General features: G+C 42.7%; 1 protein-coding gene across 1 annotated transcript in view; it reads left to right on the top strand.

The window, feature by feature from the left end:
* Window positions 1–27206, top strand: part of LOC138293864 (very-long-chain enoyl-CoA reductase-like) — a 121793-nt gene that overhangs the window by 2192 nt on the left and 92395 nt on the right. Inside the window, exons 2-3 of the mRNA XM_069233166.1 lie at window positions 420–587; window positions 1674–1791. Of these exons, the coding sequence (XP_069089267.1) occupies window positions 420–587; window positions 1674–1791 (286 nt within the window). The remainder of the gene's footprint in view (window positions 1–419; window positions 588–1673; window positions 1792–27206) is intronic.

Here is a 27206-nt window from a genome sequence, read left to right as displayed (position 1 = left end):
TCTGCTGTCTTTACACTCTAGCTGCAAGATCCCAGTGACTTTATTATAGCTCTGCTATCTCGTTGCCTGAGTTTGTGACCTAGCATTAACACTGTTAACTCTGTTGTCTTTACATAGTGCCTAGAAGAATGGTGTAACCTCTTTGATAACTCTGTAGTCTTTATATTCAAACTCCAAACCTGCGTGACCTGAGGGATAAACCACCTCTCTTTACTCTCTGCCTTCAAGACCTTTGTGACCTGTGCGATAGCTCAGTTGCCTAACACTTTACCTGCAAGACGCATGTGACCTTAGTGATAGCTCTTCTGTCTTTACACCCTACCTGAAAGACCCATGTGGCCTGAGTGATAATTCTGCTGTATTTGTAGCCTACTTGCAAGATTGATGTGACCTGAATAACAGTTCTGCTGTCTTGACAGCCTCCCTGCAAGACAAACGTGACACTAATGATACTTCTGTTGTCTTTATACTGAATCTGCAAGACCTGTGTGACATGAGCGATAGCTCTGCTGTCCTTATCCTCTACCTGCAAGGCAGATATAACATGAGCAATAGCTCTGCTGTCTATTCCCCTATACTGGAGGCAGGTGCGAACTGTGTGATAGCTGTGCTGTCTTTAAACTGAACCTGCAAGACCTGCGTGACCTGAACTACAGGTCTGCGTGCTTTACCCTCCAACTGCAAGACTGATGTGGCCTGAGTGATAAGTCTTCTGTCTTTACACTTTACCTTAAAGTCCTGTGTGATCTCTGCAGTAGCTCTGCTGTCATTTCAGGCGATGTGTGGCCTGAGCACTAGCTCTGCTATGTTTACACCCCCCAAGACTGGTCTGATCTGACTGGTAGCTCTGCTGCCTTTGGGCCTCATGTAGATTTTGACGGACATCTGTAGGAGATGCTTTTGAGTACTCTGTCCACCAAGGCCTTCGTACACCCACCTCATTTAGAGACGGACGGTCTTAGGTTTCTGTCGACAGAGCCCCGTTGTCTCCATCGATGGGAAAGTTCCTGCTCTGGCCCAACTCAGTAACGGTCATCATAGGAAGGACATTACATCGCCCACCCTCTTTAGGATGAATAATGTAGAGTCTTTGTTTCCTTCTCATCACCGCGAGTTAAAACATGACATTTAGGGACCGAAATAAAAGAACGACTCTCAACACCTTGGGAAAAACTCCCAGGGTGCGGGGCTCATAAGTGTTTAGTTTTTTCAAAAACAAAATCCTGCTTTGGTAGATAGTTTCTGAAAAACAATAAAAATGTTAAATGTTGGTGAACGGTCAATGAGCGGCGGCCGTCCACAAACCTCTTGTACATTTCAATGTACAGAGAACGCTGCTGGGCCAGCAGGCATCTCTAAGTTTATCTGACAGTGGTCCATTGGGAGGGTGAAGATAATGTTCTCTGCCAACCTGATGGCTGGAGTACCATGCGCCAACGCAAAATAAGGCTCCTAATCTCCACCTGCAAGACGTACGTGACCTGAGCATTAGCTCGCTGTAGTTAGACTGCCTGCAGCTCGGTGTGACATGAGCCACAGCTCTGCTGCCTTTGCATTCTACCTACAAGACGGGTATGACCTGGGCGATAGCTCTGCTGTCCGTACACTTTACCTGTCTTAATCTCCAGCTGGATGACCTATTTGATCTGAGCGACAGTTTGCTGTTGTTACAGTTTACCTGCGGGATCGGTGTGACCTGAGTGATATCTTTGTTGTATTTACACTCTTCCTGCAAGACAAGTGTGACCTGAGCGATGAGCCGGCTGTCTTTACGTCCTACCTACAAGACCTGTGAGACCAGAGTGGTTGCTCTCCTGTCTCTATACCTTCCCTTCAAACACCGTGAACCTGAGCAACGCCCTTTGTACACTTTACTTGCAGGGTTGAGTTGAACTGAGCAACAGCAGGGCTATCATGTAACCTGAGCATATGACCTGAGTGATAGCCGTGCTGTCTTTTTACCTTACCGACAAGACTGGTGAGACCTGAGTGATAGCTCCACAGTTTTTTACATTCTACCTGCAAGACCAGTGTGATCTGAACGACAGCTCTGCTGTCATGGCACCTGAGCGAGTGATATGGGCGATAGCAAGGCTTTCTTTCAACCCTCGCCACAAGGCTGTCATGACCTGAGTGATAGCTCTGCTGTCTTTAAGCTCTACCTGCAAGAACGATGTGATCTGTGTGAAGTGTACGGTAGCTCTGCTGCTACTATGGCATACCTGCAAGACTAATGTGAACCAAACAATAGTTTTGCTTTCTTTCGATGCTGCCTTCAAGACCGGTGCAAAGTGAATGATAGGTGTCTTTAATCTCTACTTGCAAGGCCTGTGTGATAGGCACAATAGCTCTCCGTTTTTTTTCACCCACCTAGGATCACAACAAACGGTATAGTGTGTCCCTTCTTCGATAATACGCTTTGGCGGCCCTCTGGCGGAGTGTGAAGCTCTGTATAGTTCATACAATGTAACACAGCACTACACGTGACCAGAAACCTACTCTCCCTAAGGTCACCTGTGCTCTGCAGTGTCCAGCAGACTCAATCAACATACGTTGCTGGATGGTGCCAGCATCCAGCCGGGCTGATTTTGGAGCTGTCTAAAAGAGGAAATGAAATCAGTTTGACTACTGTTGTTTTTGTATCAAAGACCTTTTTCCAGAGGTGAGAACAGGATTCATGGTGGAAGGGGGAGAATGGGAAGAGACCAAAGAGAGGGAATCTGAAGGAAAATGATCTTGTAGAAACAAATATAACAGATGTATTTCCCCAAACTCCATTACTCACAAGTCATAGAACTGGGTTAAGACTTAGCAAAGGAAAAACTACCAGATCTATGCCATTCTGATGTCCTAGTTGTAACAATGGAAACAGCTTATATCTCCTTTCACTGCATTTCTCTTTTTTTACCCGGTAATGTCATCCCCTAGTAATAATGAAAGCATAAGTTGAGAAGGTATTCTACAAGGAAGGCGGAAGCCTCCTTTCTAGAAAGAACAAGTGTGGAATCTAGGAGTGAAGGTTTACCTTGCATGGATGACGAGGACAGAAGGAGGTATGGGGAGGGGTGATTCATTCTTCTGCTGTAAGGGTAGCACCTGCTAAACACTTCATTTGCAACTTTAGCTGAGCAGATTGCCTAATGGGTTGGGGTTTGAACCAAGGGCTCACTCATCCCTGGGAGTCTTTGAGAGCAAGAGGGGAGCTCGGGGCTCTAACCCTGGCTTGCAGTTTTGGCCTTGATCAGCCTACAGCCTAGATGGAATCAATGAAGTCTGGGCATTTAATTATTGTGTGGGTGGCGCTCAGAGTGCCAACCTTGATTACTCTTCTTCGTCCTTTCTTGCACATAGGAGGCATTTATACAGCAGTATCTCTGTCTTTAAAAAGGTGCATGGCTATTGCTTGTGTGGCCAAGTTCCATTCTTGTGACTTGGCATCATTTTACTCAATTAGAAGTATCTCTTCCTTGATCATGTTGACATATGGTTCACAGGGTCTTCTCTGATAACCCCCTTTTTTGGTAGCCACATTCCCACAGCACCCCACAGTCCCTCTGGCTAAGTTGTGCTGTGTAGCTTCCTTTATGTTTTAATTTTACTGACCTAAATTGAACTAACTTAATTGCAGACCATCCAGTTAGATCCTTGCTTTTTTCACTTTTTTCACTTTCCCCTTTCCTAATCCCTTTGCAGGCATATGTCTCACACACTCTCCTTCGCCACACTGCCAAGAGTTGCACCCCAAGACAAGATAAGAGCACCTCCGTGGTCACTCATGCATGACACCAAAATGCTTCCCAGGTTGGTTTACAGCCAGTGCTTAATTTGAGCCAGTGGATGCAGTTGTGGTCCACTGGCACTCATTTTTGGGGACCACCACATATTTGTCAGAATCGGACTTTAATCAAGAGAGAGAAAGACAGAAAATGGGAAATATAGTAAATACAGAAAGCAGGGGGAAAATGGAGAAAGCAGGGTGAAGCAGACCCTGTAAGAGTGTGATAAGGGGGCAGGGAAGGCCTGGTGGTGGATGAAAGAGGCATGAAGTGTAATCAGGACTACGCAGCCTCGGTATTTGGTAGCCCCAGCATTCTGTAGCACAGGCCTCAAGCTTCTGAGCAGAACTTTGGGGTCCGCTACTTATACTTTTACAAACTGAGCTCTGATCACAGCAAATACAACACTTTGATAGCCAGGCAAACCTCCACTGTGTATCAGGCTAACAATCCCATAATGCACTTTGGTTGGAAGCACTATATAAATGCTACAATACAATCCAGTCACGCCATAATATATATTTCAATCTTTGATAGATCAGGGGACAACATTACTGCCATTGGAGAATGTTCAGTTGGTGGAACATATAAGCTACATGTTGCTGACTAAAAAGAATGCTTCTGATGAAAGGGCATGACATATATAGCTAGGAAACAGGAGCTAGATATTTATCAGCAACGCTTGTATATTTATATATAGATTTATCATTCTTTTTGCCTGTGTTCAATTAGCTATGCATGCATTTATTTAACATGCAAGCCACTATGCATTGATTTTGCCATTATACTAAGACCACAAGGAGATTTATGGACATTGGATAAATTACTTAATATCTTGCTGGTCTAAAAAAATCAAAGATCACTGACAGACGCAATATTAACTGCACAGCAAGGAAGGGGAGGGTTGTTTGTGACCTACTAAAGACTGTGCTATGCCAATTGAAATATGTTAAAATCGAAAATAAATATTGAAGGGCCTTTGAAAAGCAATGTAATCACTTACAAGATGACAGAAAATATTCTGCTGCCGTGATGCATTTACCTCACACTTCTGTGGTCTGTGTTTTTTTAAATTAGAGATGGACAAGTTTTTCCACTTTGGAATCAGTATTCTCTTAGTTTCTCAAAGTCCTCGCTGGTGCACTTTTGGCTGCCTAGTGCCAGTGCATACACAATTTCGCCATGGTGCAAGGGTACCTGCATTGCAGGCAGGATTATTTCTGAGCAGGAAGGGATACTTTTCTGCACAAAAGCAATCCTTTGAGGCTTTTTCCTCTTTTTATGTGTGCCGCAAAATGCAGCACACGTAGAAAGAGGAAAAACTAGGAGAAATAAGGATATTTCTCCTTTTTACGTCTCCCTTGGGAAGACATAGCATTTTGAGGGGTTCTTATGGCTACCACTCATGGTAAATCTGGGAATGCGCCACGATCCATGGGTGGATGCGTGGTAACACCCATGATCCACAATTGTCTTCCTGGGGCAAATGCAAAGCAGCAGTTTGTGCTGGTTTATGGTACTCAAGATTTACCAAGCCATGCAGGGCCACACAAGGTGGCCTTAGCTGGCTTGATGAATCTCATTCTAGGTTTTGCGCCACCCTGCGTCTCTTTGCGAGTCGCATGGGCAACGCAAAATCTTCGAGAAATCTGGCATGAAATATGCAAAATATTCTTGGATCTGATTAGCATTGCTTTTACTACCATCTGCATGAAGCACATGAACCAGGAACAGTGAAAGGATTATTGGTACCACAAGTAAGAAAATGCAGTTTTGGCTGTCGCCTCCTCCTGCCCAACATAATTGCCCTATTTGTAAGTACCTGCTGCGATAAGGATCCCTTTGTTTCCCTCTGGTGGTGGTACTGTGCCTTGCCTTATGAACGAAGCAGCCTTGGTTTGAACAAGGATGTACATAGCAAGCAGCATCCAGTCTACTCTGGGGTTTCGAGCTCACAAGTTAACTTGGCCTAAGACATAACAAGGCCATGTAATAATGCGGAAATTGCTTCTCCAGTGATGATGTTACCACACGTCATTTCCATCATATTTTAAGGTAGAATGTCAGGGTTGCTATATCTGACAATTTTTCTGACTGCTTAAGTGTGACATTTCCATGTGTCTGTGTGTTTATGTGTGACCTTCAATTGCCTTGTAGGTAACACGTTGTGTAACACTTTGGCACGTATACAGCAGCTATGCTCATGTACTGAGATGCATTTCAGAAATTAGACTTTTTGTGCAATATAATAGTCTATAAGGTCTTTAAAACAGTTATAACACCTCTACATTGTTTATGCGCTTACTTTAGTTTTGTAATAGGATGTTCCTGGACATATATGTAGTGCCTTATTGAACATTTCATATACAAGTCTTTTAGGTGCACTGCTATACAGTAGTTTGTTATACCGATATGTTATACTCGATACATACTGAGAATGAGGTAAAACCTTTGTTATGGTATAGCTCTGAAATTCAATAAACATAGCACATGGGATCTCTAACTCCAACAACCAAAGACTGTAGGACTCCCCTGTGCCACCCACAAAGGAACTGGCATTTGATCCTGCAGAGAATGACAAAATAGGGCAGCCATGATGGGCACCAAAGGAGGCAACCTCCGAGCGTACGATCAAAGTCAGTGAGTGACAAGTGAAAAGTGTTCTAGAACCACTTAGGTCATTATGTGAGCTTCACAGGTACCAACAGGGCTCATTTCCGACACTCCCAGTACTTCGTTTTAAGGCAATTGCTTTTTGCATGCTGGGACTTTCAGGCTTCTGGTTTATCTCCAACCAGGAAAAGGCATGAGTGGCCATAGCAGTGTCTCTCTTGCGTAGATCTTCGTGGAGAGTATGCTCTGTATAGAGGAACTGTTAGAGACCATCATTTCTTCATATAGCAGAGCTTTAGCAGAGGAACATGTAACTACAGGTTCCAGAATGCACAGTGCTCTTGACTTAAAGACAAGGACTGTCACAGGTGTCAATAACAAAAGAAATAGCCAATTAACATCATGGAATTGCTAGTTCATCTCTTTGCACACACCTAGGTTGAGGAGGGCATTGCCTTAGATGGATTGAATGGTGTAGCCAATCCCTTTGGAAAATCTTAGGATATGCAAGGTAGTTTCTCTAATACTGCTCTAAAATGTTTTTTTTTTAAATCAGGTAATCATCTATAGAAGAATATTTTTCAGGACATGGACTACACGCTTATGCTGCAAGGGAGTGAAACCTAATAGTCATGATTGTTTGTGGCACATCATTATTGGGCTTTTTCATGTAGCTGCCAGTCCCCTTCATGGGTGACTCCAGCAGACAGTACTAACCTTTTTATCCAGTAGCAGCGTTGCATTCAAGGACTTGTAGTTTTGTTTCCAAATATTGCTGGTGACAAAAAACACAGACCCGGATAAAAGTGACACACTAGACAGTAGCCTGACTATTTTTCCTGAACGTAATGTCCAGGGAAGTGTGGGGGAAACTGCAGCATCATATTTGGTGCTGAAAATAGTTAATTAGGTGGAAACTGCATGGTTCTTGTGAGGTCAATCAATCACTCCCAGCTGCTTTGTGTCCAGATTAAAAAAACAAGCTCAGATGTGTTTCTTAAGCTGCAATCTTCTCGGGTTCCTGTGTATGTTTACCATGTTAAGATTTATAAAATAGTTGTTGTTATTCATGGTATAGTTAAATGTACATGAATAGCTCCCCTCACATGGTTGTGAGCTTGAAGCCATTTATATACAAAACATGCTGCGCAACATTTTCCTCACCTAAAAGTACAGCCAAACTCAATCTTGTAACTGAACTTAACAAAATTGTGGTATTTTCGGACTTTGAGCAGCTTAAAAAATACTCCTCATAATGCCGTAAGTAACATAAGCTTTTTTGAAAGGAACAAGTAAAAAGACAAGCGTTAACGCACAGCCACCCCTTTACTTAACTGCAGTGGTAGAGAACAAGACTACTGATGCGATCCTAGAGCCACAACAGGGAAGAACCTCACTTCAGGTTGACTCCAGACAGCAGGACTGAAGATACTCTGCTAATGTGAGAATGCCTTCAGCAATATGTGAGAAATGGGATTGCTTTCCAAGGTCTGTGTGAGCCCTTCTTAAGCAACAGCCACCATCCCTGTCAGGGTGAACCACAAAATTAACCTGTTCTTAACCCTTCGGTAGCTTGGCACAAAAAGCAGTCAAGCTTAATTTAGATACAATGTGTAAAGCAGGGGTTTCCAACCTTTTGTGCACTAAGAGCTACTTCTGCTCAGTGTAAATCACCCTGACCTACTCATATTATTAGAGTTGTAGTAGTGACCATATAAGACTAGATTACATTAGTGGCCACCATATGTATGATTACTAGTGTTGACCACCTCAGTGCATCAGGCAAGGTTGAGAGCAGTAATTTAAAAAAGCCTTTGCCAATTTGGAATGGTTTTACATGGGTGTACAAAACAGCAAGGCTATAATAGTGTTTATAAGCTTCCCCACATTATTTATCACACAAAAATCAGCTTTAAGTATTTTTTGGAAATTCAGCCATTTTTCTAGAAACATCAGCTTATGAGATCTGAAAATACACACATTTTTGTCTTGAGTACATAGAATTGCCATACACACATCAATTTAACCAAGAAAAAGCTTTTAATTTAGTAGGCTGGACTGCACACATGAGAGCTGCTTACAGGTAACTGGAGAGCTACTAGTAGCTCACGAGCTGCTCATTGGAGAATGTTGGAAATGGCACTTTTTGCAAGGTTATCACCAGAGTTTCACCTCCTTCCTCCTATTTTTTCGGATTTGTTTTTGTTGGTTTACTGTCTTTGTGCACCTTATCACTGCAGATCAGTGCTAAAGTGCAAGTGCTCCCTGTGTAAATTGTATTGGTGATTGGTTTATCCATGATTGGCATATTTGATTTACTTGTAAGTCCTTAGTCAAGCGCACTATGTGTGCCCAGGGCATGTAAATCAAATGCTACTTGTGGGCCTGCAGCACTGATTGTGCCACCCACATGAGAAGCCTGTAACCATGTCTCAGGCCTGCCACTGCAGTGTCTGTGTGCACAGTCTTGCACTGCCAATTCGATCTGGCAAGTGTACCCACTTGTCAGGCCCAAATCTTCCCTTTTACTACATGCAACGCACCCCTAAGGTAGGCCCTAGGTAGCCCATGGGCAGGGTGCAGTGTATTTAAAAGGTGGGATATGTACTGGTGTGTTTTACATGTCCTGATAGTGAAAATACTGCCAAATTCAGTTTTCACTATTGTAAGGCCTATCTCCCCCATAGGCTAACATAGGGACTGCCTTTAAATATCTTTTAAGTGCAGTTTTCCATTGGAAGCAGATAAAGATGTGGAGTTTGGGGTCTTTGAACTCACAATTTGAAAATACATCTTTTGGTAGAGTTGGTTTTTAGATTTGAAAATGCCACTTTTAGAAAGTGGGCATTTTCTTGCTTAACCATTCTGTGCCTCTGCCTGTCTGGGGAATCCATGTCTGGGTCAGACTGACAGTTGGACTGTTTGGGAATTCCCTCTAGACAGTCACAGAAAGGGAGCTGGGGTGAATCCTGCATATCCTGATGAGTCTCCTGGGCTAGAGTGGGGAGGGAGGAGCTGACACCTGCACCTGAAAGGACTGTGTCTATCCTCACAGAATGCAGTCTCTGGGCCCCCTGCAGTGTGTCTGGAGCCAGGCCTGGGCAAGGCAGGATCTTATGAATGACATAGACTTTCCATTGAAGTTTGCCTACTTCAAAGGCCAGAACTGGTATAAGTAGTGGACCCAAAACCCCAGACTTTTAGAACACTTCTGGATCAACAGGAACCTCTGCAAAGGAGAAGAGCTGAAGAGCTGGAGGAGTACTGCACCTTTGCTGTATGTGCTTTGCTGGGTTGGTCTGCAGTTGTTGCTTCTGCCATAAAGAGGGCAAAGACTGGACTTTGCTGTGTATCTTGCTTGTGAAGTTTCTCCAAGGGCTTGGAGTAGAGCTTGCCTCCTATTGGAAGTCTCAGGGATATCTAAGACTTCAGCTTCATCTGCCTACAGCACTGGGAATTGTGTGTTTTGCGCTGCAACAGAAGAAAAACCACTGCAACATGGTCAATGACGCTGCTGACTGCACCGTGACCTGACGATGCCACACGGAGCAGTGCCCCACATTGCACCGCAACCTTGGCCTGACCGACGCTGCCACCTGATGCCGACACCACGCCACTGCTTGCACCGTGAACTGTGGGCCACGAACTCCTTATCCCCTTGCTCACACCGCAGCCTTGGCATCTCCGATGCCACCAATCCACACCTGTACCATGGCCTGTGGACACTGCTCACAATGTACACGAAACTCCGTCCTGTCCCACACCGCATCCCCAGTCCACAGACACCAGTGCCATTGACTCCAGCATCGTCAACAGACACCCCTGTCTACGCCACGACCTGTGGGCACCTCACGGAGCCTGCCCCATGTCGTACCGCCAACTTGGGCCTACTGACAACAGCACTTCAGCAACAACAACACCGCTGCCTGTACCATGACCTAGAGACACTGCACGCCGCACTGCCCCACTTCACACCGCAGCCCTGGTCTCACCGACACCGCAGGATGCCATCACAGAGCCGCTGCCTGCACTATGACCTGTGGGCACCGCATGTCGTCGTATTGTTCCGCTTCGCATTGCAGGCCAACACCATCAACGCCAGCGCTCCTGACTTTGTCATCAGCCTGGAGTTCAATCTGCAATGTGTGTGACTTGAAGGGCCTGACGACCCCTGCACCGACCTCCGGAACCAACGCATGCGATGCCAGTGATGCCTCACTCTGGATCTCATTGATCACGACACGCTACATTTCCAAGGTACTGTTTGCCGGTCTTCCTGAAACCATAGTTGGCCCGCGAAGCCGCAGTCGGCCTGATCTGTTGGATTTGTTGTCCACGATGCCGTGATAGATCCAGACGGAGGTATCGACTTCAAAGGACTGTATTTTTAAGTTAATTCTAGGAAAATTTATATCTTTATTATTGTATGGTGGATTTTTCTCGTTTGGTCTTGTTTTACATAGATACATTTTGGTTATTTTTCTAAAACTGGTGTGGTGTCCTTTTGTAGTGTTTTCACTGTATTACTGTGTGTTATGTGCAAATTCTTTACACATTGCTTCTGATATAAGTCTGACTGCTCGTGCCAAGCTACCAAGGGGCTGAGCAGGGGTTATCCAAGCTGGGTATCTCCCTTATCCTGACTAGAGTGAGGGTTGTTACTTGGAGAGGGTGCAAACTGACTGCCAACTAGAGACCCCGTTTCTAGCAGAGAAGCCTGGTGTAAAGTATTTATACAACCCTTAAACAGTAATACAATCAAAACACAACACAAGTAAAACCCCATACCCATTTAGAAAAATAGTGTAAATGTTAATAAATAATTTGAGAGCAAAATAAACAAAAATCCAACCACTAAAAATGAAAATATACAATTTTAAAGGTTTAGATAAAAGTAGCACCAAAAAGTGCAAAGCGCCAACTGAGGGCATCTGGTCACACTGGACCGGGACAGAGTCACAAGTCATCTGTTTCGCCCGATAGTTAACTCAGAGTGACAAGAGGTGCCAAACATGGCTCCCATAGCGTCAGGAATGAGTACAAACCGCACCTCCGAGCTAATCCACTGAAAAATTCTATCCCAAAACCCTATAAGCTTCGGACAGGTAAAGCATAAATTAAGCCAGTCCCCCTCAGTATTACTGCATCGCAGACAGAAACCTGAAGTGTCCGGGTATGCTTTTTTGATTTATGATGGAGTGAAATATAACATCCATTTTGAAAAAAAAGCAATTTTCTTGAAATTTCCCCCCCCCCCCTTATTACCTTATAAGAAATACTATTGAGGTTTCTCCACGTTTGTAAATCTATTTTGTACCCGGTGGTGTTTTCAATCTTTGTCAGAAAGCGAGGGACTACTTGTGATGCTCAGGATCTGGTACCAATTGCCTATCCCCTTCTGGTTCCCATAAAATGCCTGAGAAATTAAAGGAGGGTATAAGTCAACTAATGTGACACGTGGAAGCAAAAAATGCAAAATCTGAAGATAGGAAAATCTAAGAATGTCTGGGATAGGTACTCAGCCATGGCATTGTGCCCAGGTCTTAATTTGGTTACCAATTAAAAAATCAGAGAATCTAGTAAACCCCAGTTTTGCCCATTGATTAACATGGGATAGAATCAAATTTAGCCCCATCATCCCTGAGTCAACAAGCAATACTGCTGGATGAAAAATGGGTACTTGATATTTCTCTAGAAATTGTAAGAGCCTAGCATAGATTAAAGTAGGGACTTTGTATCTGTTACATTTGGGCTGTCGCAGAAACTTAAGAAATGGTGCAAGCTGTGCTCTGCTAGCATAGATTTAAAAAAGAAGTGAGATTACGAGATAAAACTACTCTAGTGCCCCAGTCCATAAAACAGCTTCATAATACATCCTAAAATGCGGTAGGGCTAGTCCTCCATCTTCGACAGAGAGGGGTAAGATTTCAAGCTGCACCCATGGTTTTCTGTTGGCCCATATAAACTGACAAATTATCATATCAAGATCTTTGAAGAATTTTTGAGGGATTTTCATAATCACACTAGAGAAGACGAACAAAAAAAGAGGAAGGATCATCATTTTGACCAATGCCACACGTCCACTAATTGACAGTGATGAAGCTTGCCATTTCTGTAATAACCATTGCGCTTCCTTAAAGGTAGATATATAGCTTAAACCAAAAAAATCCCCAAAATTATGCAATTCATACGTACCTAAATATCTAATGGGACAAGAGAGATGGAGCTGGGCCCGCATATCCAAAGGAAGAATATTATCGGTGGTATTAAATAACAGAGCTTCCGATTTAGAATGATTAATCCTATATCCCCCCAGAGGTGAAAAAAACTTGATTTTTTCGAAAGTCATACCAATATTTGCAGTCTCTGCTGACCGATAAGGAATCATATCATCAGCAAACAGTTCCAATTTGGGCACCTGCGGAACGGGAGGGAGAATAGAATTATCTTGACGCAGTGCCACAGCTAGAGGCTCCATAAACAGCGTGGAGAGCACCGGAGAAAGGGGGCATCCCTTACGCGAGCCTTGATGAACTGAAAATTAAACTTTGCTAAAATCCTAAAAAGGACCTCCAATTAAACTAGATCAAAGGCTTTCTCCGAGTCCAACATTATAATGGCAGCCGGTTTGCTAGTGTGAGGATAATAATCAATCGCCTGAATTAGGAAGTTAGTATTTGTTGCTAGCAGCCTACCCGGCAGAAAACCACACTGCTTTTCATGAATTAAGCCTTGTGCTCAACTCTCATTCATATTCACATCACTATACACACTCTTCATCAGGCATACTATCCACTCATTTAAAAAAAATCCCTTACTGTTCCTGCAAAATATCAAATTATCATTTGATTATAACATGCTATCCATTAAATCCAGCATACATAAATTCATGTGCTGTATTTGTTCATAGTCATTATCTTCTTGCATAAATTCCTACCTGGTCCCAGAAAAAAGTTATCACTTAAATTTAATAAGGGTAACCCAGACTTATCCTATGTGAGAGGTAGGCCTTGCAATAGTGAAAACGAACTTGACAGGTTTTCACTACCAGGACATGTAAAACTTAAAATTACATGTTCAACGTTTTAAATACAACTCACCCCATCCTATGGGCTATTTATGAACTATCCTAGGGATGACTTATATGTATTAAAAATAAAGGCTTAGGCCTGTCAAAAGGTTGGTTTTGCAAGATCAAAATGACAGTTTAAAACTGCATACAGGCTGCATTGGCAGGCCTGAGACATGCTCTAAAGGGCTACTCAAGTCGGTGGCCCACTAGTAGCATTTGATGAACAGGCTCTGGGTACCTGTAGTACCACTGTACCTTGGACTGATAAGTAAATCAAATGTGCCAATTAGGTTTAAGACAAGTTTACTGTGTATTGGGGGGAGAGAATAAACACTATAGCACTGGTTAGCAGTGCTAAAGAGCACAGAGTCCTAAAGCCCACAAAAACAAATTCAGCAAAACAGGAAGGGTGAAGGCAAAAAGGTTGGGGTGACCCTACAGAGAGGGCCATATCCAACACAGTACAAAACAACCAAGGAAAATTCTCCTTAAGCTTCCACAATTTATAACCATAAATGCAATAGAAAATATATGTTAAATCATGGGTCAGATAATCCCACACAAACCCCTAAATATCAAATAAAACCTCAAGAGTAAATACCAAACCAAAAATATATCTTTCATTTATCTTAAAATTCATATGAATCTAAATTGTAGCTCAAAAAACCCTCACCCATTTAACATTTTTGTGGGATTGTCTGACCCATGATTTAACAAATAATTTCTAATGCAATTATGCTTATAAATACATTGTGAAAGCTCAAGGGGCATTTTTCTTAGTTGTTTGATATCCTCATTACCTCAGCCACTTGCTGCTGAATGTAAAATGTTACACCCTATTTATTGTGTTTAGATTGAGCAATATGGCAAAGAGGAGCTAGTATATTTGCGTCATTGCATTTCAGTGCATTGATGGGGAGACCTGTGTTGAAATGCGCTAGTTTAACATACAATGCATGGCACTTGGCAGAGCTAGGTTGGGGAAAAACTGGTGGAAGGAAACATTATCTAAGCTAGTCTTTTCATCAAGTCTCCTTTGTCAGTAAAAGGCTACCAGAGCCACGTCTAATAGTATCTTGGAAGTGGAGTAGAATGTTACTTTCTGGTAATCTTCATTACTCTGAGGTCAGGTCTTCCTTGTCACAATCATGTTCTCTTTAGCCCAACATAGTTATCTTGTCGTAGGACTCCTGTTGTAGTAACAAGACTGCTGGATATTGAGCAGCAGCACCACCCAGCGAGGGGGACTATGTCTGATGCCACACGACAACTGTCGGCCTAACCCTTCCGGCTAGCTAGCAGCACCTCACAAGTACCAGAGGTAAAAGTGATTTGTGGCAGCCTATCTCATGACACTCAGACTCTGCAGGTAAGTTGTGGTGCAACAGATCTTGACCCTTTCTCTCAGTTACATATTTCTCATACATGCAAAGACAAAACAGAAGCAGGATTTGGTTCAATACATTTATTTAAGCAACTGTGTTCTATGTAAAAAGACATGAATTACGATTATGAGGATAATGAAACACAACATAATTATAGCAGTGGCCAAGAAAGTGAAACACAGGAAGAGTCCCACCATATTGTCACAATAATGTATCCAATATCCCTACCTACACTACAAAGTTACTACATGAGAGCAAATAGCAGTGACAGCCCTAAACCACCCATCCAGTCCTGGGAAGGAAGCCCAATCCCCATACCTGGATTCATAGGAAAAGAAGAGGTCTGTTAGTCTGGTGGGAATCCTCTCACGTAGGCAAAGAGGAAACGCAGTTTCAGCAGAAACTGCGATGAAGTGCAGCATGAGATGGCAAACGGGCTGAAATGTCCCATCTAAGATGGTGTGGTCAGTGTGATGTTTTATAATAACATATCTGTTGTTCTAAGAACTGCCCTAACGTGACAACACGTATTTTTCTGTTTAGTGTAGACAGTGTACCGTTTGGACTGGCAATTCCCAGTAAATATTGTGTACAGCCTTGGGCTGAGCACAGGATGAAAATGTTGTGCAAAGGAATGAATAACCGATTCTGCATGGAAGGATGACTAATAAAAATAATAAAAACATCTCCACTAAAATGAAGCTTTGCTAAGATAAAAAAAAAAGCATAATAGCAAAATGTAACTAGATGATAGGTCACAGGCTTAAGGCCCAGGGCTAAATAATATGCCTGTGTAATTGCTAAAATAACCTCACAACAATCTATCCAAGTAAAATCTTAAACAAATTACCAAGATGGCTTCCTCCCAATCCCTGTTATAATACATAAAGAAGGAAGCCCATGAAATACTACTTCCTATTTCCTTTTTATTTAAGGATTCCCTTACACATAGAAGTCTATCTAGTGAAGCTAAGAGTATCAGAAGTGTAGATGAGCCATGCACTAGCAGACCTGATTTTTTGACAGGTTGTAAACACACTCCCTGACCAATTCTTCTGCAAAGCAGGTGTGGTTGGAGAAGTGGGTAGCCTAAGGACCTACTTTAGTGGTTTAACTACAAAAGTGAAACTTAACGCTTTTTGATAAATCAGAGCGCATCTTATGTGGTGGTGGCTCACATGGAGTCTTGGGCAGGATGCACTGGATATGGGATTGACGCTCTCATGAAATCTGAATCTGGGGTGGCTGTGTTAGTTCGTATCTCAGATTATAAACTGGATGTCTGATCTGAGATTAGTCAGTGACACCTTGGGCACAACCCTTTCCATGAAAGGACGGATTGGGCCATCTTGTAGTAGGGCCTGGTCCAAAAACATGCTTGTAACCAAAGCTCTACCTCTGAAGGTTGACCTTAAAACAGCTCACAGCTTCCTTTCCTCCTCTGACATTTTAACCAGTGCCTGTAGCTGAAGACCAAACAAGATAGAGGCTGGGCATGGGGGCATTGTCACTTCACCTAGTGTATAAAATATCCTATCCACGGCACAGTTTCTGAGCATCAACTAACTTAACTTAGGCATTTCGTGTGAGGTGCTTGGGTACTGAGATGTGCCGACCATACACTCGGGCAATAGATTAATGGTTACCGTGTAACACTATTTAATTTCTCTCATTATTCATTAAAGATCCTCTTTCTTTAGCCCAATAAGTGAGCTGTTAGCATTGGCTCAAAACGTCGGTTTTAGTGATGTCTGATTGCCAATATTTTCAATACGAACATTTGTCACTATGTAAAATGTAAACAAACGACTTAATGCATAAAAAAGTTTGGGTATAATTTAAACCGTATAAAAGACAAAGTGTAACTGGCCAGGTTTTTGAATCCTGATGCAAGAGTTAGTCATTGGATATGACGGAGGAGGTCAAAATAATCACTACATCAGTTTTGCTAGAATGGAGATCTACAACAGATTGTGTCAACACGAATGAGTAAAGGAAACAAGGGCAAAGTCCGGTGAGTTTGTTACTGGCCTGGAGTGGGAGCTGACTTGGAATCCATGGAAACACTCGACGTTCCCAGACTTTCAAATGGCTCTTGTTGTTGCAAATTAATCCGGCCGCATCGCCTTTACTCTTCACTAACGCTACACTGTCAATCAGCGCCGGAGGTCTTTGTTAAACTACTGTACATTTGCAGTTGTTTTTGCAGATGTGTTCGGAATAGAAATGTCCTAATATTGCCTAGAGTGCTTTTTAGTTATCTACATGCAGCTTTATCTCGGTGTCATACATTTAAAAAAAATACAATAAGAAGTACAGAGAAAGAGTGAGCTTTCTGACGGCCTCCTTCAGCCATTGGCTTCCATGTGTTTTTCGTTTTTTTTTCGTTGCTTGAATAGGCTGCCCATCAAGGCCAGTTCTTTTCAGGGGTGGCTATATTGCCCTATTTATTTTACTATTAGAATCTGGTGATGGGGCTTCATGTAGTCCTTTTGCTTGACTGCAGATGCACCATAACTGTGGTACATAAATTATAAATAAGAGTTAGTGTGTGTTATTTAATATATTTACTTTGACTACACAAAAGCGTTTTATTTGCTGGTGTATTTCTTTTTTGCTTAAAAAGTGCATTTACTTTGGATTCCTCTACCTGTAAAAGAAACAGTGCAATGCTCTATTTGCTTTCACACATTCCTGCGTTATACTAAGGGTCACTCAAATTAGGCGGCATAGGAGGACCAAATTATATGGTAGGGTTTACTAAATTATGTGGCAAGAAAAGGCAAATTATGTAGTGTACTGCAGCACATTGTGTGTTTGAACTTCCTCATTATTTAGAATTTTTGCTCACGATAACACTGTCTGGGAAAATATTACACCCTTATTAGTACTAACTTAACACCCAAATACAACAATAAGCAACTGAAATATCACAAGTCAAGCTTTGTGAAGGGCCTTCCGGTGCTAAGGAACACATGTTGCTATCTTTATAGATACTTTTGATCCGTGTGAGTTTAATAAATTATTTTGTTAAAATCTGCAGATTATGCAGTAGATGACAGATTATGTGGTGAATGCTACAAATCCATAATTATGCAAAAATGCCACACCCGCAGAATTGCATAATTCCATTAGTCCTAGTTATAATTTGCTAAAACGATTGTGTTTTGTCTTGAAAACATTTTTTTCTCACATTGATGTGTGCAACTAAAATACTGGCCCGGTATCAAAGATATAATTATTTAATATTTTACTGTGTATGCTTTTTAAATTCACCAAAAACTTAATCAAGCTTCAGGATTCCTTTTTTGTCGCTATATCTATCAAGCTGGGCCTCACAAGTTCGTTTTACAGTGTGTGGTTTCCACTGGTCTGAAAACCTTAGAGATAAGTGGAGAGACAATTCCAAATTGATGACTGAAAAGCACTGCATTCTTGACTAGATTTCCTTTATGCGTACCATAAAAATGTCATCTTTTTACAAAAAACATTATTAATAACTACTATTACTACCATATGTTATTCACAATTTCAAAAGAGCAGATTCTGTGCCGTGTTCAATAACTTGGAGGGTACCTGGCTCTGAAGCTTTGTTATGTTATGTTGATTTGTATAGAGCACTAATCACCCAAAAGGGTATCCAGGCGATTGGGCAAATGCTTAGGTGTGTGGTTCCTTAAGGTGCCTGTATGAAGAGCCAGATCTACAGCTTCTTGAGAAACTCACAAAGTGAGGAGGAGGCTCTGATGTGTTGAGGGAGGTTGTTCCATGTCTTGGGTGCAATGTAGAAGAATGAGCAACCTCAAGTTTTGCGTTTGCTGATGTGGGGAGTGTGCGTGAGTGAGAGTGAGGAAGAGTGAAGCTCATGAACATCAATTCGCCAAAATGCCAGTGGTAGCGGAAAGGACATCACAAGCCATTTTGACCTTTACTTTTACTCACACACATGCTTACACATACACACACTTTTACATATACACACATTCACATACTCACATAAACAGACTCTCAGCTGCAAGCATGGACACACCATTCATTTAAAAGTATGTTTTACTTACCTCAGCTGCCAGTGAGAGACATATTCCAGCAAATTGTACTCCATTCTTTATTACATTAATAGTGAATAATGTATTATTCACTAATAGTGTAATAAAACATTGACAGAAAACAAGGAAAGTGGAGCTCCAACCAAAGTCTGCAAGGACAACCTGCCCCCGTTCTCCTGGTGCTGATTTTGCCACCTCTGAGGCCAGAGGTCACAAAGGCAGTGCCATGGGTCGCAAGGGGCAAGGCAGGGGTCTCAGCTGCTTCCTCTGGCGACCCCTAAATGACGTCCACGGTTAGCTGTCTGGCGGTTTGGTCAAAGAGAATGCAGCTGTTCAGGTATTAAAATCCTGTATTGTGTAGGGCTTTTAGACAGAGGTATGGGTTGTTATTCGTGTATTTAAAGTTTGATGAAAGAAAGTAACAAATCAGATTACATCAAACTGAGTTTTCAGCATATAGCTAGAGTGAGCTTTTCTTCAATTCTTCCATGAACGCCTCCATGATCTGTTCACCACAAAAAACCTATATTTAGGTTAAACATCTAAAAGAAGTTCGAAAATGTATTTACTGCCTCTCTCTGTCTTAGTTTACCACATCAGATACACAGAATGTAGTATTGACCTGTAGTATGTTTGGTTTTCTTGTAGGTTGAAATTCTGGACTGTGAGACCAAGAGGCAGTTGTGTTTTTTGGATAAGGTAAAATCTACAAGCCGCGTTGGTGAGCATGCATTGCAATGTCCGTGCCAAGATATGGGCTGACAGATAATGGAAGAATGCTGTATTGGGTTTTTGAAGGGTGTTTAACTTATGGCAGAGCCTTCTTTGATAGGCCTGTAGGACTGGGTCAGAGACGGTATTTGCCTGACCCTCCCCCAGCGTAAATGTTTTGTTAAAAATGCTGTATCTGCCAGGAACTCTTGTGGTGCTCTACGGGCCAGTTTGGCCACTGCTGATAGATTTCAATTACAAGTATTTTCATGCTAGGGCTTTCATTAGAAAATGTTCACCAATTTATCAATCTATTTTCGTCCTCATCACGAATTGGAGAGGGGGGTCTCTCCTTCAAAGCCACTCCAAACTGTGCCTTTGATGCCACCTCGTAGCAGACTACAGTTCCAGAAGAGGTTGCTTTGTCTTATTTTTCTCTATCCACAAAACGCAACATGGGCCAAATATGCGACATATTTTCTGGTGGGTTTCTGTTACCTTTCTAATATTAATCGGCCCTGCGAGATATGTTAAAAGTCCTATGTGAAACCATTTTCAGCACAAATCTAATAAAATACATTTTCAAAATATACCACTCGCAGGCCAGACTTTCAGCTTACAGAGTAAGGATGATGACTTGAATGCACAATATATCATGTCACACACCAAAGTCTACACCACCCTTCCAGGAGGTATTGTCTTTCCCAGTGTTTTTGTTTGATCACTTTGACATTTTACACATTGTTGGAACTATTACTCAAGGGCCGCCGCATTTTATAATCACGTTTTAAAAGACAAGAGCAAACAGATGTCTTTGGAAACAGGCACACAATATCAAAACACAGGCCTAGATTTATTAATACTTGATGCAGCTCCATATAGCAAGATAATTTACTGTGCTGCATCAATCCTTAGGAGCGTTCCTTCTTTCTAAGAGTGCTGCAGAATGCAGCACACTTAGAGGAAAAATGAGGAGAAATTCTGAGAATACGCCAAAATACATGGATGGATGCGTGGGAGCACCACTCTCCAGCCATGTAATACCTTCCCAGCACAGACAAATGCAAAGCAGGGCTTGCGCTGCCTTGATTACTTCAGCCATGCAGGGTCAAAGCCTTCGTAAATCTGACATAAGGAATGAGTTACCCATATATCACTTTGGGCAACACAATCCTTTGATAAAACTGGCCCTGAGGTCCAGATTTATTAATATTTGATGCAGTGAAACGCAGCAAGACAAACTGCTGTGCTGCGTCAAATGGAGAGTGCAGTAAAGCACCATATTTACTAACACATGGAACATACCTGCTCTTTGTATGGCACACAGTGTGCTACTTAGTGCCAATGCAGGCACCCTTGCGCAATGATGTGAAACTGCACTCTAGGGCAGATTTGCCTCTATTTGTATCATAAGGTGTCACAGTAGACAAAACTGTAACTCATACTGACTTTACTTATGAGTGTCCCTTACTATTATAAGGCATACCCAAGATCAATATCTAACTCTTCAGAGCCCCCTCTGTGCCAGGCTACCTGTATGCAGTGACTGGGCTTTTGTACAATGGCAGTCTGACACACTCAGCCCTCACACGTGTGAACACACCTGTGCACTTGTGTTCACAATTAACCAGCCAAATGCACCTTAAACTAGCTGCGTCGCAGTGGCATCATCTTAAAAGGCGGACACTGGCCGTAAACATGTGCAATCCATTTACCATGTGATTACCGTGAGTGAGACACAAGTAGTGAGACTCACAGTAAAAAGTACAGAATTGCACGCTCAATAAACGAAAACATCCAGGCGTTTTAAAAAGGGTGAACCCATTTTGCAACAGACCTAATGTATTATGTGCTATGTTCTTATCCATTATGCCAATTACATTTTGTTATTGCAAATGTGGGGTTACTGGAAAGTGCCACTTAAATGTGAGCGTGGTGAGCAATGGTTGAGTGCATGTCATATGGTCAGGCAGGGTGAAAGCTGGAGCTGCCTCAGGGCTCAGCCTGGAGACAGAAGACATGTTTGCCTCCTCAAAGGAAAATTCCTTGATACAGAAACAGTTGTCCTATATTTAATAGTGAGAGAGGCCCTGAAGTTGCCATAACCACAGTTTTGAAAAACAATATTGAGTGATGGCCTGTAAATAGGTGGCATACTGATTTGAGATTGTTCAGGGTTTGCAAGCATGAGACCATGGTGTCACTCATTAATTCTTAAATTTTCTTATGGACATTGAGATGTTAGTTTCAGTCAAGACAGCATGACTGATTAGTGGGATGCGTACTAGGGCACAATTGGATGTCACTGTGGTGTAGGTGCCTGGGGAACACCTGTGAATTTGTATTTAGTGTACAACTTTACCTGAAATAAGTATTCAGAATTTCTTGTTATTCTGTGAGTGGGTGGGCTTTTCCCGCTGAGGTGAAGACCTGTTGTACAAATGTTTGCATTGCGCATGATTAGGGCCGTTTATGAGTATGAATGATGGCTCAAGGGACCGCACCAACTAAGAAAATGATGGATGTCGGGATTGCTCTCTATAAAATCATTGAACGAGTGTTGTGACCAAGCCATTGGTGTCAACTGCATTGTGAGAGGGGTGAAGTCATCATGCACAAACAACCTGGGTCCTCCTAGATGGCACTGCAATGCGGTCTAGTCAGGGCCTGCTCTAGGGCGGTGTGACCAGTGCCATCGAACCGGGTGCTGACTTCGGGTGGTGGCTCCGTGTTTGCAAGTATGTTATGATTGAAAAGCACTTGCTGCAGCGTTCCTTGCCTACATCAATGATCAGGCAACAATAAAAATGTCAAAATTACTCTGGTGATGAATGTTCTGCCTGGGGAGATATCAGAGTTTTGAGGAGTACTGTTTAAGGGTGGTGGCGAGTCAATCCGTGGCTGTGGTTGTCATTGTGGGGGTGCCAACAAACATTGTCACACAGGGCGCCACCAGCACTAAAGCCAGCCCTGGGTCTAGTACAGTGGTTCCTAACCTTTTGATTTCTGTGGACCCCGACTTTATCATTACTATAACCCGTGGACCCCTACTGAATCATTACTGGAATCCAGGGACCCCCCCCACTGAGTCATTACTGAAAGTTCGGGATGTAATCTGTTGATATTATTTAATTTTCTAAGCAGTCGCGGACCCCTGAGGAGGATTCTTGAACCTCAAGGGGGCCCGAGACCACAGGTTGAGAACCACTGATCTAGTAGTTGTGTGCATACCATACCTGGTTGTGGAGATACATACTGTTCACAGTGTGGACATCAGTTCAACCAGCTGGCCCCAGACCAAATTCATGCTTTGAGGCAAAAGCATTACAAAGCACTTTATTCTAACAGTGTGTTTGTTTTTTTACGAGTCTTTAAAAGTAGCCAATATTGTGAGCATTTTGACACTAGTGGGAAAGGCAAATGTTCTATTGGGAAGAATATGATGATATTCAGTTGATAAGGATAAGTGTCCAACGTCTCATGGGTGTTATCTCCAGGCCTCAGAAGGCGTTATGAGATGAATCGGTCCAGGCCTCCACATCCCCTGAAATGGTAAGGGACTAGGCAACTCAAAGCAATCGCTGTGCCTAGTGTCTGTCTGATCCAGAAAGTTCTCCCAGTTGAGAGATGGAGTAGCGCACTGGAGTGCCTGTGAACAGGGAGTCTCTGAGGAAGCTAGTAATCAACATCTTCTGGTGTGTGCATTCTTTGCAGATAACTTTGCTAATAACGTTTGACAAATCTGCACTAAACTTTACAAAAAAGTGCTACTTTTTGTCTAGTTTGTGCATGGAAACTTTTTGGGGTGAACGGTCAAGCTAGGGCCGAGAAAAAAGGGGCAAAATCCCCATTCATTTTCCGTAGACATTTGTGAACAATGCTACTGCAAAAACTGTTGGCAAGAAGCTAGACCTTGGTTCAGAAAGTGTGCTTTGTGAGATCTTGAGGGACAAAAATATTTGTATATCTGGATGGTTGGATTCAATGGACTCTGGCCAGAATCACTCAAACCCAATTAAACAAAATATAGTGTTCTGATAGGCTCAGAGGACTTTCACCCTTGGCCGATTCCCTCCCATGGGAGACACGCTTTTGTGGGAAAGAGAGCTGTGATTGGCTGTCTGGAACATAAAGAAAGATGAAGCCATCACAGGAATTGGGGATTTAGGGTCATATGTATGAAAGCTTTTTCCCATAGACACAGAATGGGTAAAATCCTTTGGTACATCTGGCCCTTAGTCCCCTGTCCTGCAATTTAAAAAAAAGCCTGGTCCCAAAAAGTTTTTTAAAAATATTTTTTTTCTGCATTCCGGTGGGACTCCTGTGGGATCATGGGAGAAAATAGAAAATGCCTGCTTGCCTTCTTTTTTTAATTAATTAAGAAGAGGGGCATGAGGAAAAGACCCCTCCTTGAGCTCATTCTGTCCCCCAAGTGCCTCCTCCTGAGCTGATGGTGGGCCCTGGGGACCACATCACCCAGAGTCCACTATATTAGGCGAAGGGGACACATATTTTCCCATCCCCAAGTCTTAAAAGGTCACAGGGACTCTATTCCCCAGGGCCAATCTAATCTTTGAGGGGAAGGTCACATGTCCCCCCCATTGTGAGCCTGATAAGTTCCCAGGGACCCCATCCTCTGGGGCCGGCTCAACTTCTGTGTCCTGGGGAGCCCACCCCCTGGGACACAGTAGTTTTCCTGCCTGCAGGATCGCGGGCAGGGTAACTTATATTTACATATGTTACAAACTCAAAAGGCTTGAAAAACTCAAGAAGTGACATTTCTAAATGGTGGGAGTGTACATCACTCCAAAGATACATGGAAGTGGGCCGTACTCTGAGGGAATATTGCTTTTTTAACTGTCCCGATTTATGAGAACCTTCACCTTCAGGTGTTAAAGGAATGGGTAGCCAACAATATAGAGGTATCAACCCATATGATGCAGATTCTGATAAAATATGCAGAAATAAATTGGAAAAAGTTAATTGAGGAAATAGAGAAATTAAATGATAATCTTAAACATAGGGTTGAACAGGACCTCATCAATAAGTTTCTAAGTGAAATAAGAGAGACTCACAAAACAAGAAGATATAATAAAGGAGAGAAAAACTGTGAAATTCAGATGAGCTACAACTGACTATGAAAGATACCAGATTTTTACTTTTGCTAGGAGGTTTGTCAATTTGCGCGGACAAGGACTGAGTTACACAACATACAAAAACAAGAGTATTAACAACCCGAGATTAGCACCGAATTTAGGGGCAAATTTACGAGCCTCTTTGCATTTCTCTTGCACCATGCAATGTGGTGCAAGAGCTACGAAACTTAAAAATTAAACTGATGAATCCATGTAAGGCCATCTTGTGTGGCTTCATAAATCTTGAGTAATACAACAAACGCAGCACAAACCACTGAATTGCATCAGTCTGCGCCAGGGAGGCATTTCCATGGATGTTGTGTGGGTGTTCCTACATAACATCCATTGATTTTGACGCATTTCCAGATTTAACTGAAGTGGTAGACCTTGAAATGGTCCAAAAACTAGCACCTCCCCAGTGAGGCGTTTTTTCCCTCTTTCTATGTGTGCTGCATGTGTGGGGTGGGGTGTGGGGGGTAGGCTAGGTGCAAGTGTGAAGTACCACTGCAAAACCAGCCCCCAGCAACAAAAATGCCCCTACCTTTCCAGCCTCCCGGTAAAACGCACTGAAGTCCTCTACGACCAGTCCGGCCCTGACTGCAACATTTAAATACAGTGAGGCGAAAACTGACATTTTCAAGTTTATTGGGAAACTTAAGCTAAGTAAGTTTTATGCAACACAGCACTCTGGAGTGAAACAAAAAGATGGTGGGTCCACAATTAATCAATCCAATCTGCAGATGTCAGATGTTAAGTTACTGATGGCCTTGCACCAGTGGTGGGCGGCAGCTTTAGGAGGGAGGGGGTGGGCGGGAAGCACACAAACACACACACACACACTCATTCTTTCACACACAGACATGCACACACGCATGCACATCCATTAACAACAATCATAACATTAAAACATGCACGCACGCACCAAACATTCATTTTAAAAGTTCACACACACTGATCTTTTCACGCACACACGCACTCATGCACATCCATTAACAACACTCATACCATTCAAACATGCACGCATGCACCAAACATTCATTTTAAAACATCACACACTCATTCTTTCACAGTCCCAGCCTCATCACAGAGTGGGATGGGGTCAGTGAGACTGCTGACCCCACCCCACTCTGTGACGAAGTGCCACTGATTGGCACTCGCCCTGGGCGCTTCAGGGCTTAAACCTGAAGTGCCCAGGGCGAGTGACAATGGGTGACGCTTTCCTCATCAACCAGGGGAGGGCCTCGAGGCACCTTTGCTGAGCTGAGGAGGTCACGCCCATAGCTGTGACCTCCTCAGCCCAGCAAATTTCAGCTCAGGCAGCCAGGAGTCTGCGCAAATCACGCATGTCTCACTCCTGGCTGTCTGAGCTGAAAATGAAGAGTGTCTGTCAGGCTGACCTTTGTTCAGCCTGACAGACACTCTTCATGAGGGGCAAAAGGTGGGGGGCATGGCCCCTCCGCCCTAAAGGACGGGCCGCGCCTGCCTTGCACTACTTGGACAAGGAAACATTGGATGTAGAGGCCAATATATCAGAAATGGAACTGGTAGATGCAATTGGGCTAGATGATTTTGGCCAAGTTTCGACCGAGTTCAAACCGACTCATACATTTCTGACAGTAATGCAATGTGATGCTTTGGATATATTCTCGGATCTGTCATACAAGACCTGAAACAGCTTTACAACAGAAACTCCAACAGGAGGGCACAAGTTTCCAACAAGCAGACGCAATACACGGCAATTATGAATGAATTGAAGACAAGATAGAATGTGGTAATTAGAGAATCAGATAAATGGGGCAATATTGTGCTTTGGCAATTGAATTTGTGTACAGCTGAGGCATACAGTCAATATGTGGAAGCCTCCAGAGTGGACATAAACGGAATGAATATTCAATACTACTTGGATTTAGTGGAATGGCATAACAACGTTATTGGCCCAAGAAGAATATTTTTTCTAAGAAATGACTATCTGAGAGTTCCCATTATGTACCGCATCCCCAAAGTACATGTAAATGAGAGTGCACCCCAGAAAGACCGATTATTTCAGCTAGTGGTAGCACCTTTGAGAACATGTCTAAGCATGCAAACTATTGATTAAGGGTTTATGCTAGGAGATTGCCTCCCAGGGCACTGATGAGTTCCTTTAATGGATAGTTGATGTACCATGGGAGCCTGACTTTCTGTTAATGACGTTGGGCGTTGTTTCTTTGTATGCTAGTATTGTTCATGAAGATGAACTGATAGCTGTGGAGCATTTTTAAGTGCCAGATAGTTATCACTTTAGAAACACTCTCAAATGTTATTGAGCATGATTAAATGGTGTCTTTGAAATACCTATTTCATGTTTGACAAAAATGTATTTTTTGTAAGTTCAAAAACTTAATGTTGCCATTGACATATTCACCTAACTATAACATAACTTTAACCTTTGTTTTTCTCTCTATATATATACATATATAATCAATATA

Source organism: Pleurodeles waltl, chromosome 4_2, assembly GCF_031143425.1.
Source record: "Pleurodeles waltl isolate 20211129_DDA chromosome 4_2, aPleWal1.hap1.20221129, whole genome shotgun sequence".
In the NCBI taxonomy this organism is placed as follows: Eukaryota; Metazoa; Chordata; class Amphibia; order Caudata; family Salamandridae; genus Pleurodeles; species Pleurodeles waltl.
Note: the sequence above shows the minus strand (reverse complement) of the source record. Positions and strands in the feature narration are given on the sequence as shown.